General features: G+C 40.1%; 7 protein-coding genes across 7 annotated transcripts; 1 reads left to right on the plus strand and 6 right to left on the minus strand.

The window, feature by feature from the left end:
* Positions 1-1387: 1387 nt before the first annotated feature.
* On the plus strand, positions 1388-2860 carry L201_007918 (uncharacterized protein; the record flags this gene model as incomplete). The annotated part of the gene is made up of 8 exons (XM_066223620.1): positions 1388-1964; positions 2037-2115; positions 2191-2214; positions 2282-2346; positions 2439-2482; positions 2546-2629; positions 2701-2719; positions 2793-2860. 8 exons carry the CDS (start codon positions 1388-1390, stop codon positions 2858-2860), a joined length of 960 nt encoding a protein of 319 aa, XP_066079717.1.
* A 234-nt stretch (positions 2861-3094) lies between these two features.
* On the minus strand, positions 3095-3577 carry L201_007919 (uncharacterized protein; the record flags this gene model as incomplete). Its single annotated transcript, XM_066223621.1, has 1 exon — positions 3095-3577. One exon carries the CDS (start codon positions 3575-3577, stop codon positions 3095-3097), a length of 483 nt encoding a protein of 160 aa, XP_066079718.1.
* A 1332-nt stretch (positions 3578-4909) lies between these two features.
* Positions 4910-5353, minus strand: L201_007920 (uncharacterized protein; the record flags this gene model as incomplete). The annotated part of the gene is made up of 1 exon (XM_066223622.1): positions 4910-5353. The coding sequence occupies one exon, from the start codon at positions 5351-5353 to the stop codon at positions 4910-4912; it is 444 nt and encodes a 147-aa protein (XP_066079719.1).
* Positions 5354-6151: 798 nt separating this feature from the next.
* Positions 6152-6640, minus strand: L201_007921 (uncharacterized protein; the record flags this gene model as incomplete). Its single annotated transcript, XM_066223623.1, has 1 exon — positions 6152-6640. One exon carries the CDS (start codon positions 6638-6640, stop codon positions 6152-6154), a length of 489 nt encoding a protein of 162 aa, XP_066079720.1.
* Positions 6641-7354: 714 nt separating this feature from the next.
* On the minus strand, positions 7355-7693 carry L201_007922 (uncharacterized protein; the record flags this gene model as incomplete). The annotated part of the gene is made up of 1 exon (XM_066223624.1): positions 7355-7693. The coding sequence occupies one exon, from the start codon at positions 7691-7693 to the stop codon at positions 7355-7357; it is 339 nt and encodes a 112-aa protein (XP_066079721.1).
* Positions 7694-8431: 738 nt separating this feature from the next.
* Positions 8432-9001, minus strand: L201_007923 (uncharacterized protein; the record flags this gene model as incomplete). The annotated part of the gene is made up of 1 exon (XM_066223625.1): positions 8432-9001. One exon carries the CDS (start codon positions 8999-9001, stop codon positions 8432-8434), a length of 570 nt encoding a protein of 189 aa, XP_066079722.1.
* Positions 9002-9717: 716 nt separating this feature from the next.
* L201_007924 (uncharacterized protein) lies at positions 9718-12372 on the minus strand (the record flags this gene model as incomplete). The annotated part of the gene is made up of 4 exons (XM_066223626.1): positions 9718-11458; positions 11526-11919; positions 11986-12007; positions 12115-12372. The coding sequence occupies 4 exons, from the start codon at positions 12370-12372 to the stop codon at positions 9718-9720; spliced, it is 2415 nt and encodes an 804-aa protein (XP_066079723.1).
* Positions 12373-12592: the final 220 nt, after the last annotated feature.

The raw sequence follows: 12592 nt of genomic DNA on the forward strand, positions 1-12592 counted from the left end.
ACATCAGTCTACCTTCGATACAGTTGCGCTGTGCGTAACCTTGCAGTCCTATTTGTTATCGACATGCATGTACGTTTATATGTATATATCGCCTTGCAGTACTCGGGTGATTTAGCATCTTGCGTTTCACCATCACTGGATCCTTTCGGACCTCTGCCAAGAACACCTGTAACTTGTATCTTACCCTTGTATGCTAAAGATTGATTCGCATCGCCGAACCTCGTTACTGAAAATCACGGATGTTTGATTGCCTCAAACAACAATACACGATGAAACGTGAAGACGCCCAGTCTTTAAGATATGCTTAAAGGTATCATAATTGTCTAACCGCGAATCATGTGATGGTCTGTTGTCAATCATTAGGATCTACCCAGGGATCAGTACAACATGTTCTTCTGTAGTTGATTGATTTGAGCATTTTGATAAAATAATCGATTAAACCATCATCATCGTTATTATTGCTCGCTACCATCAGTCGGAGAATTTATATTCCAAAACCCCCAGAGTCTAGAATTTAACGTGAAGAATTGATGATCATAAAATCTGAAACGAGGTCAAAACAGCCCCAAAATTAAAGGGGGAAAGGATGGTTTAAAGCCAAGGTAGATCTCGGCAATTGCAATTCGCGTGTTTTAAGATGGTTTGCATGTTTCGACGTGTTTTTTAACCTTTTTTATAAACAACAATAAGATTACATATAAGATTTCGGCAAACTTTCGAAACTTGAAGTGAATTACGCATTGATCATAACATAACTACTGTATGTACACTCAATTCGATGCGACAAATCATGCAAGAGCTAAAAGGAAGAATTACACAACGAAAAGATGATACAGAATAAGTACCTCGAACAAGGAACAACTAAAAGAAGGGAGAACAAGGAACGAAATTGGAATTAGAATACGGAATAAATAGATAAATGGTCATATGTCATATTTTTAACTTTCACTTGCTTTTGTCACTTTGTTACGAACAATTAAGGTAGCTACCTGTGATCGTTTCGAAAATACCATAACGACAAGGCACTCAATCGAAAGTAACTTGAGCAACCGTAAAGTCTAGACAAACAGAAATGTGAAGGTATTCTATGAGGGATCGAGGGGATAATTTGTAAGTATCCAATCTTCATATATCTGCTCAATCTGATTACTATATAAACCATTTAAACTTCCTCCTCTCCGTCGTTATTTTCTCCTCACTTTTCATCGATAAAAGTCTTCCTTCACTTCTCTCACCTCTTCACAACTACTCATCTATCCTACAAAGGGCTTGACGTCCTAATACATATACATTCTCTCTCATTTCAACTCAATCACATTCATTTACTTTTTGGTCTTTTCGGTTTTTCTTCTACATTTCCAGCTTAACCTAAAAATACATAAACAAAATGTTAAACTTATCAACAGCTGTCTTATTTTCAACTTTAGCTTCTTTAGCATCAGTTTCAGTTTCAGCTTTGCCACATTGTCATCCTCATCATCACGGATATAACGCTACAACAGTCACACAATGGTATACTCAATTACCAGCTCAAGAAACAATTATTCCTTCTGCTCCATCATCATCATTATCAGCATCTGAAGTAATTCCAACCAATGTTGCTGATAACTCCACCTCAGTAATTATTGATGATCCATCCTCAGTCTCGGTTACAGCTTCATCAACTAATGTCGAAGTTGTTCCAAGTGCTTCAGCTACCGCTTCTTCTTCATCAGATGAAGCTGAAGAACCCACTGAAGTCGAAACTTCTGTTCAAGTAGATGCTGCTACCACTTCTCCTGTCAACTTAGCTGCTAGACCAACTAGATCAGCTACCAGGTCAACTTCAACTGCTAAAACATCCACAGCTGCATCTGCAGCTACTTCCACTGCTGCCGCAGGTGGGTCAGGTGTTGGTACTCCTAACACTAGTGTCAACATCAAAGATATGGTCAAATTACACACCGATTTCAGAGCTCAATACGGTATGTGAAATTTGATAATTCGCATCTCACCTCATGATGTTTACTGTACTGACCACACAATATACATTTCAGGTGCTGGTGCCGTTACATGGAGTGATGAACTCGCTAATTACGCCACTTCCAAGGCTTCTGCTTGTAAATTTGCACATACGTGAGTTTATATGTTTCATTGATCTCATACTTTTACTCATGGGTAACGCGATACTGATGTCCTGTAATTTGATAGCGGTGGTCAATACGGAGAAAACTTGTAAGTGGCTTTCATCATGATTTCTTGTCAGAACCGACTACTGACTGTACTTCAAATGCTTCTGCAGAGCCGCTGGTGCAGGTGGCGGTTACAATGTTGCAAGTGCCTTCAACAGTTGGGCTGCTGAAGCTTGTAAGTTTTTACATCCTCTGGATATAAAATTGAGTCGTAGCCCAGATCAATCAAGCAAAGTATCGATAAGCTGATTCGCATTTTCTTAATAGCTGAGTACGACCCAAGTAACCCTACTTACAGTCATTTTACTCAAGTGAGCTCACTCTTCCCACTTATTTCAATAATGTTTATTTAAGCTAACGTATACACCTTATAGGTCGTATGGAAAGCCACCACCCAAATCGGTTGTGCAGCCATTTCATGTCCAGACGGTACCATTTTCAGTGGTATGGGCGGAACTGTAAGTCTCCTCATTCACGCCAAGAAATACGTGTCTTTTCCTGACTTTGATTCATCCCTTTTCTGAAACAGCCTTCCCTCTACGTCATGTGTAAGTTCAGCTCCATACCTAAATTCATCCTTACATGGGTTGAGAGTCAAGCTGATCCAGTATACTTGTACAGGTGAATACAACCCACCTGGAAATTACGTCGGTCAATACGCTCAAAATGTTGGTTCCAAATCTGGTTAAATTCCATGATTGCTCCAGACCGCACATTACAAGATAAGCTAGATGCTTTTCTTGCTTCCTCAACGTCCTTCATATGAATATACGAATTTCCACCTTAGACAGGTGTTGAACGATTTCCGATTGAAACGAGTTATCCCGATCGCTTGTATGCCCCATCAATATCTTATACATATTGGATATGCAAACCATATATGTGTAGACGATCGTATGTAATCTCACTCGAGGTCAACCTCCTCAATTAGATTGAAGAGACAACAATTCTTCTACGTATGATGCTGCTTGATCCTGACTATAATCGGCAATTCTTTCAGCTACAAACTTATCAAACTTAGTACCATTTGTACTGAATAATATAGCATCAAATCGTCTTGGTGATAGATCCCCACAAGGTACATCACCTTGTTCAGTTTGTGCACCTAAAAAAGTATATTTGTAACTATAGAAATCATCTTGATCTATTAAAAATGGATTACTGAATTGTTTAATCTCAAAATTAACTGTAATTTCTCCTGAAGCATCAGCATATCTTGAATCTACCCTGGAAGAAGGGTCAGCTTTCCAAGTAGCGGTAACATTATCAATCATCTTGGAAGTATAGGTTATACCTGTACTGTCGTCTGTCCAAGTTTCAGATTCGCCAAGCTCGTGTTGATCCATACTAGCTATTTCAAGAGCATTCTCCTTGAGGTAAATTGAAGGTATGACGTCCACTGTCATCTTACCAAACGGTATTATTGGATATTTATCGAAGTTGAAAAGTTGTCTTTGACTTGTTGTGAAGTCTACATTTTGCGAAAACAATGTTGACCTTTTTATATCTGCCAAAGGTCAAGGCTTTTTGGCAGGAATTGTGGAAAACCGCTCTGAAGGTGATATCGTATGAAAAGTAAGGACTAAAAATCACTTTCAACAACCGTTTTACCTCATCCTTTCTGGTTTTTTAACAGAACCATTTGCCGATGTACCCAAAGGAGAATTGTGAATGGATGAAGTCTGTCTTATCAATGAGCTCATCTTTTCCGGCGTGACGAATTATTCCCTTACAATGTACAGTAGCTGTTCATTGACTGTGAACTCAGCGCCGTTTTATCAAGGATACTATATTATCAAGCCAGAATGGTATGACCGCCAACATCTGTTCAGGTTTCAACGTCACCGCTATAGTGTTCCTTCAATTTTCGAGTCGAATCTGAAAGTGAGAGTTGGAGTTTGTTTTGTGAGTAGTAACAAAAGAAGGTTATCTGGGTAATGTGGCAATTCAAATACATACAATACATCGGTGTGAGGTAATTCCAAAGCGGAATTTACATTGTTCTGGCTCTTCCTTCCTTCTCTCTCCCTTTGACGATGTTCGTACACCGCTTCACAATAACGAAAGCACTTTTCAATAGATTTTGCTTATCGTTGTCAGATAGTGACGGGAAATTTGGGTCTCAGTTGTAATACACTATTGGCACGTCATGCGAAAATTGTTCAGAAGGCATGACCAGGCCTAACTCGTGTTGTTCGCTATCAAAAACGACGTATGAGCCAGATAAGGGATATCACTCACCAATAATTTTTGTGCGAGTCCAATTGTGGAAATATCCTTTCAGCATCCTTTCAGCAGTTTCATAGACGGTCAACAAGATATGAAACGTGGCAGATATACAACAGCGAAAGGTTGGACTTACGTTGTCATTTGAACGAAAGGATAAGGTTCAATCATACCGTTATGCGACATTCCCTTTCGATCTTTCCAGGTCCGCCGAAACATAGCAGGTATCTGACTTGATGTCAAATTGTGCTCTTTTAAACCCCTTTGTGGCCAATTTGCTGAAGGTTTCGAAATTGATGCACAAAATAGCAGAAAAAATCGCCATGCCACACCACAGCTTACGTAGCGTACATGTATACTGTAACCTATCATGTGGACTGCGACAATCAATACAGCTTTCAGAGTGACGAGGTCGATCTCACCATAGAGCTGTACAAAACCTACAATATCCCGCCAATGGCTATGGAGACGGATCATGAGAGACTTCAGAGTACAAAAGTTCAGCAGCGCAATTATTCCCCTTCTGTTCCAACCGTAGTTTCACCCTCTGTAGTCGGTCGAACTTGACCAGTTCCCTTGTTAAGGTCAACTACGAATCTATAAACGGCTTCATCCAAAGGATCTTTCGATTTTTTAAACTTGTTTAGAGTTCTACTCTCTTTATTAAAACCTATCCCCTTTCCTTGGTGTGCATAAGTGTAAGTTGGCTCTTTAGTTGAATGGTCTCTCCATTCATATACTGTAAATTGGATATCGTCATCCCGTCTTTTAGTGATAACTTGATCGAATGTACCGAGTGTCGTACTGGTATATTCAGCTCCATCTGCATCAGTAACCTCTTCGGTGTCGTTTGGTCTGTATGATGATGGGTGATCTCTTCTGGGAGGGTTGCTGTCAGTATCAGAACCGGTGAAGGACCAAACAGAGCTTCTTAAGGAATTAACGAAGGATCTCATATTAATAGAAAGATAATAACTTAGTGTTGGGTTGAGGTCGGAAAGAGATCGGTCGAATTTTGATTGAGCTGGATAAGAGATTGAGGTTGAGGGTTCAATAACGCAGAAATCAGAAACTAGTGTTAGTAGTGATTAAGTATCCCAATCACAACCAAGGTTATCCTCATGTTGAACCAAGTTAAGTAGACCTCTTAAGTCCTCCATTCAGTCGAGTTGCTCCTTTTGAAAATTCCTCCTATGATCAATCAAAAGTGATACGTCACTCTCATCATAATGAAGACAGGGTCTTCCAGCGATTCAGGGGAAGTCTCTATCGATCTTACAATATGCAGTAATCTTGTCTATGCTATCATCATAGCTCATCTGCTTACCTCTGTGATACAAAGAGTGGGGAATACGTGTCATAGAACGCATACCAGGTGAAGATAGCCTATAATACTTATAACCCAGGAAAAAGATCGAAAGCAGATAAGATGTTCAGCGTCAAAATCGCCACAAGCCGGATACTTCAGGAGGATCACTATTGTTTCGATTTCGTCGATTTCAAGGCCACAGCAAGAGAAGTATCTTTGCGAAACCAGTAGCTATAATGTCATCTTCTTAATTATCAGCTTTGAACAGTTGGAGAGAGATCAAATTCATATATGGCGTGTTACAGGAGTATGTCTTTGGATTCTCTCGTGACGTCGTGGTTACTGTTATAAACGCTCGCTCATGCAGTCGTAGCCTTGTAAAATAGATATACTGCATACGATATATAGCAGTACTCGTATTGTATTTTAGTATTGTTCTTTCTCCTTATCCAATGGCTATCACGTGAAGCAGTTTGTCGTAATCGAGCGCCTCATCATCTACTGGTCCACTTGTTGTATCCATGTCCTTATCGCTCGTTTTTCTACATTTAGCCGTGTTGCTGTCCTTTGTGGCGGAAAAGCCTTCACCAGTGTTCTCGTTGGAGTCAGTTATAAAGTTATGAACAGCTCGATCCAGTGGATCTTCTGATTGACTGAGCTCCTCTAAAGTCCTACATTTATCAATGAAATCGCTTTTGAACTCGTTAACATAATAATATCTATAGGTCTTTTTTCCATCAATTTGTCTTTCCCATTCATCAACTTCAAATGTGTGTGTACTCGGTCTGACCGGTTCAATCAGGTATTGACCGAATTTACCGAATGTTCCAAACTTATATAACACTTCACCATCGAAGTCCTCATCATCAACAACGTATACTGTAGTCTTTGGTTCAGATGATAATGAACAATCTGTTCGTGGATGATTGGACATCTTTCGTGAATAATGGTCTGGATTGGACTCGCGAATGGATTCGAGGAAGGTATGTGACTCGCTTTTTACGGCATCACGGAAGGATTTTAACTTGTCAGTGATAGGCATATCTTGATTCAAGGATCGGGCTAGGAAGATATATTTCGAGCTGATGATCGAGTCGGTGACGAAGCTGTCGTATGCTACAAAGCAATGGCAACTTGAAGAGAAAACATCAGGAATGGTTTGGAATATATGCTTTTTATGACTTGTCAGCAAGTTGCTTCAAGTACAAGTATCATGTCTTCCATGACGCTTGGTTGACTTGTATTACTCTGTTTGTACAATTATTGATCATCCTTTATCATCCTTTAGACTGATACGTCATCAATGACGCTGCAGACTGTGGAGCGGGTCTTCGAAGTCTATAGTCGAAGCCCTTAAGACAGAATATCAAGTGAGTCTTACATTTATGTATGGATCACATGGTTTATCATTACAAATCCATTATCTGCTTCTAATACGCATATGTTACACAAAATGTGAAGTAGAATGAAGTAGAATGCATAACCTGGCTGACACACACTTCCTCAAGAATAAAACACTGTAAGAGGAAAGCTACTGTTCAATCAAATGCAAATATGTTTTCCACTATACGTAAAAGTGCCATAATTTCCATACTCCTATATAGAGTTCAAAGGACTTCCAATTACCTTCTCATTCTGATACCTTAGTTCAAGAAAGTATATCTTGTATCTTCTCGATCCCAGAAGCTATAATCCTATCTTCTTCATCACCAGCTCTGTAATCTTGAAAAGTCCTTCCATCTATACTTGACTCGTTATAGCCCCTCGAGTGTCTATGAGTTCTTTTACATGAGTATGTCGTAGTCTCGTTCCCCGCGTTTGCATGTCGATTTATCCCTATTTCAATTGTTTCTCCATCTTCTTCAATCCATATGATCTCTCCAATGTGCCAAGATTCAGCCTCGTTGTCTGATTCCCCTGCGTTAGGGATCAAGGTAATGACAGTGCCATTTTCAGTGGTGAAAGATTTCCCAGAGTCTGAAGACATGGTTGTTACAAGTTTGTGTAGCTTTCTTTGACAGTTGAGTAGAAGCAAGTACAAATGGTAAGAAGCTTGCAGCGTACTGTGTCTATTGCGATGTATTTGAATGTGAGCGTAATTTGTATTCGTGCACTTGGAACATTGGGTCTCCCCATGTTAGCGTTACACTATTTATCCCATAAAACCTTGTATTATTGAGAAGGCGATGCAGAGGTGAGCATGGAATAGGGCAGCTGACGGGATCGGGTAATCGCGTGATCGTCCTAGGTTTCATGGACGAAGACGGGTGTAAACGATAGTGGCGTGGGTGAAAGGGGAGGCGGTAGGCTTCTCGTTCCCACGCATCCATTCATAAATATGGGACATTTCATAAGCTTGATCCATAGATCATATGTGTTGCGTTACCGATAACGAGTATGCACATGCGTTTATATGAGTCTATATGATTTTCTATCTGTTACCATAAGTGTAATATTACAATAAGGATATCTAAGTAGTTCGATGAGGGTCACGAGTACCAGTCTAAGTAAAATTCTGTAAACGCTTCTTGATGCCTACGTAATCCGACAGATGAGCCTTCAATCAACTGAGATCTTTGAGATCTAACTTAGTGGTCTCAAAACACGTAATACGATTACAAAAATCGATGATTAACCCTAATTTCAGAAGGCGAAACAATACGAAAGGGTAGTTCACAAAGTATGCATGCAATATGTATGATAAAGAAAAGCATAGAGCAATTGTTTATACAATATCTGAAAACACCCAAGAGGGGATATCTTCTCCTTGTTGTCTGAACCCCTCTGTCAGAGATTCTCCCACATAGAATGAATATTCAAGAAGTCTCTCAGCGATAAATTTATCGAACCTTCCTGTGATATCACGAGGATTATCACCATCAGCAACTATAGATTCGTAAGTTCTTCGAGGTCTTAAACCTAGACGAGCTTGACCTTGAGAATCTGTTGAACCTGGATTGCAATAAGTGAAAAGGTAGGTGTATGTTTCTTCTTGATTAGTTGGAGGAACCGATGTATCACGATACTCTGCAATTTTGAACCTGACTTCGATTTCACCTTCTGCGTCAGCATTTTCTCGGTCGAGGGGGTTGACTGCGACCCATTTAGCTGTAACATCATCGATCAACTGGGCGTTGTACACGTGAAGTGTATTGTCGGCCTCACGGTAATTGATTCGACCCAATTGACCTAATCGACGATTAGGGATAGATTCGATGCTTGTAGCGTCACCAGAAGTATACGAGTATACTCCTGAGGTATCACCTCTCGAATTATTGCTTTGGCTGTTGTTCATTCTGATTGCTTGTAAGTTACGTTTTAGGTTAGGCCCAATAAGTGAGATTCGATACTGTGCAACGTAAAACGACGTGAGCAGTAATTCAGAGTTACGAAGAAGTGGAAGTGTGAAGAAGTGAAAGTATGAATATGTAAGCTCAGCAGAAATCCATTACCTATTTATATATATTAATTTTATGCTCACTTTAGTACATATTGCTTGAGGGGTATTTTCAGCATAATATACAGTATTAAGTTACGTAGACCCCGAGTATGATAAGACAGCTTGCATTGCATTATTTCCGATACCTTTGTTTAGTATGCTTCCCCTTCTTTCTATTTAAAGGTCATACACCAAGGAAAGCCAAGGCTGTGTAAGGTGAAATGAAAGGTTCCCTTCCTTTACAGCGGCACAAATGTTGATTCTGCTGGGAAAAGTGCCCTCTCTGACACAACGTCGCTACCGTTATCATAGATAAAGGATTTCAAATTCGACGTCATGATCTTGAGTCGATTACAATAGTCATTTCTTCACAATTAGATAAACGGTTGGCTTACTTCCGAATATTCGAATCGAACCCTTGAGATACTGAGCTTCTTTCACTCTTTTAGAAACCCCTTCAGACTTTGGACTCTAGGTTGATGAGCCACTCCATATAGTAAACAAGTCTAAAATTTCGATGAACAACTTGCTGATAGTGCATGAAAGCGTAAGGTATGGATATACAAATTCATTCAACTGAAGCTCCAAATTTTCATAACCTCTTCGTCACTTCCCATCCTTTCATCGCGATTATCCCTTGTCCTAACGATTCCTACAATCTTCTCTTCATCAAAAGTCAAATACCGGATTGGTGGTTCATTTTGATTTACTATCTCATTATCTAGATCCATAGGTGGTCTAGGGAGGAATAATGATCTAGCTGCTGATGAGATTGATTGAGGATGAGGTAAATTCATGATTTTATTGTTTGTCCCATTTAATTCATTGGTTTCTTCATCGGATTCAAGCAATTCTTCTGTATGCTGAGGACCTGTTGGACCTCTCCAAATAGATTGCTTCCTTCCACCTTGTTTGACTTCAACATATCCTATAGTTCTCCCGATTCTACCTTCTCCTCCTTCTTGAGTTGTACCATCTTGCTCTAAAGAATCATCTAATTCCCAAACCAATATCCTACCATCTCTATTACCTGAAACGCATCTACCTGAATTCAGAGCTAATGAAGTTATTTCAGACGATGAGCTATGCGTTGATGTTAGAGTTTGCGAGTGCGTGATAGATGAATTTCGTTTTACTTTCTTTGCCGTTGCAGCATAATCGGTTCGATCAGAATGAGAATGCGGTAATGCGAAAACTTGTATTTTGTTTTCCTTTGCGCCGACTAGAATGCACCATCTACCATCTGATCCTATACCTATAGCTTTATCTTTCACACCTATTATAGGTCGAATCTTTCTTGGCCAGATGAATTCGTTTTCCTCGCCTTCGCCTTCATATTGGTTGTTGCGTCCGACATGAAAAGATTCACCTCGTTTGACTGTATCTACATCACTGGAAGTTGCCAGATTGATCGAAAATTCCTGTACTGCAACTGTCCAAGAAGATGGATACAGCGGCGTACAATAGGTAAAAGCCACTTTGAAATGTTCTGATTCGTTCTTTTCCGCTTGTATAGAATGCTTCTCTAGCTTATCATATTCCGTTGTGCTATCATTGTCGGATAATGATGCAGGAAATAGAGTTAGATTTGCTGGATGAAACGATACTTCACTTCTTAACGTCTGTAGATGTTTTGGTTTAGGTGTTTGATTTGTCTCCGAGTTGCACAGTGAGGTTGAAGCAAGGGAATATACTGAAAGATTGAAATCCCTTGTACAACTGACCAAAACTGGCCAATGCAGTGTGGCTAATACTACTGGATCACCTTCAACTAATTCATGATGTGTGATTCTCCTTCTTCTCATCGATCGAGAGTTTGAATTTGGTTGATTGATAAATTCCCTTTTCCAACTAACACCTATTCCAGTCGAGTTTTGACTGATAGAGAGTACCACGAATCCACCTGATTGATAGAAGACTGTTATTCTTGCCGGGATCGCAACATCTACAATATCTTCCTCGGACTGGATAACTGATTGGTCAGATACGACACAAGTTACATTATCTGGTCTTTTTGGGTTTGACCATCCAGGCGGAGGAGGTATGATGCCTAATGGTGTACCTTTGGCGGAAGTTGTAGAAGATGAGTGAACTTGAACTAAAGGCGAAAGTGGTGATGCGATAAATATGTATGATGGAGATAGTGCGATGTATTGTTCAGATTTACCTGAGCTGCGATTATGCGAATGGTGATACGTTGAAGAAAAAGGTAATGTTAAAGGTGGTATGGAAGATGCTGTATCACTTTGTAGTGAGGGTGAAGGTGAAGGAGGTAGAGGTATCGTTGATTGAGATAGAGCATTTCCATTAGACCTGCCCAAGAATCGATATCAGTTATATCGAATTGACGCTGGCTTGTATGTACAGTGCGGCTGCTTACCAATTGGTAACCAGTCTCAACATCAATTTCCAATCTACGCCATCATTCCGAACTCCGTGTCCTAATTCATCTTGCTCTTCCTTCCGTTTCTGATTGCCCTTATTCAATTCGCTATCATTGCGCGATGGCAACGGCGTGGCAAGGCCTAGACTTCCTGTCGTGATTACCAGCCCTCTCCCCGATGCATTTAAAGATGGCGTTATCTGTCCTTCGGCAAGCGAAGGTGAACGCTTCGGCGATGGAGGTGGAAATGCTCGTGAGGGTAATCGTGCGATTGGTCTTAGTGATCTTGGTGTTCTAGGTGATTGCGAGCCGTCAATATGCTGATCTAAAGTTCCACTTGAAGTGAAAGTATTATATATCAATCTTGAGTGATGTGGATGAGGATACCGCGCTATTAAGAGTTTCGCTCGATTAGGATCCGAGCCACAATCACTTTTGAAGCTGAAACAACACTTACAAAGATATAGTCTTTTCCATAGCTAAATTTGTGATGATTACCGGGAAGCATATTTTGTTTAGCCCTGCTACCATATGTATATTATTGGCGTTCTGCCTTTTGGAGACAAATGTTGTTGGAAAGACTTACCTGAGGATCAACACTCATTTTACTCCAATACCTGTTAACGCCTTGTACTTTTGCTAAATCATTTGGAGGTAGGAAAGACAAGATCCTCAAGAATATCTCTTGGAAAGGGAACAAATCAGATATCCCTCGTCCTTTTCCATGTTGTATAATATGTATATGCTCATTTTGATTACCAAAGAATCGTTTTGAGCTAGATGATCCTATATTACCCTCGTGCAAGTCCGATATAGGTGAATTTGATCGAGCTCGTTTCGGCATATTGATGAGTCACCAGTACACCTGCGGTGAGTTGAAAGATCTTGATTGAAGGATTGGTTAATTTGTCTGCACGTTCAACCCTTGTCTGACAGGCTGACTCAAATCTAGAGGAAATGTAATATAGATTGCCACTATAAATCTCATGAACCTCATCATCATCAACAATAACGTTCCTACCGTCATCACCATCTATCTTACAGATTCATTCGCATCGGCCTAC

This window comes from Kwoniella dendrophila, chromosome 11 (assembly GCF_036810415.1).
Source record: "Kwoniella dendrophila CBS 6074 chromosome 11, complete sequence".
NCBI lineage: Eukaryota > Fungi > Basidiomycota > Tremellomycetes > Tremellales > Cryptococcaceae > Kwoniella > Kwoniella dendrophila.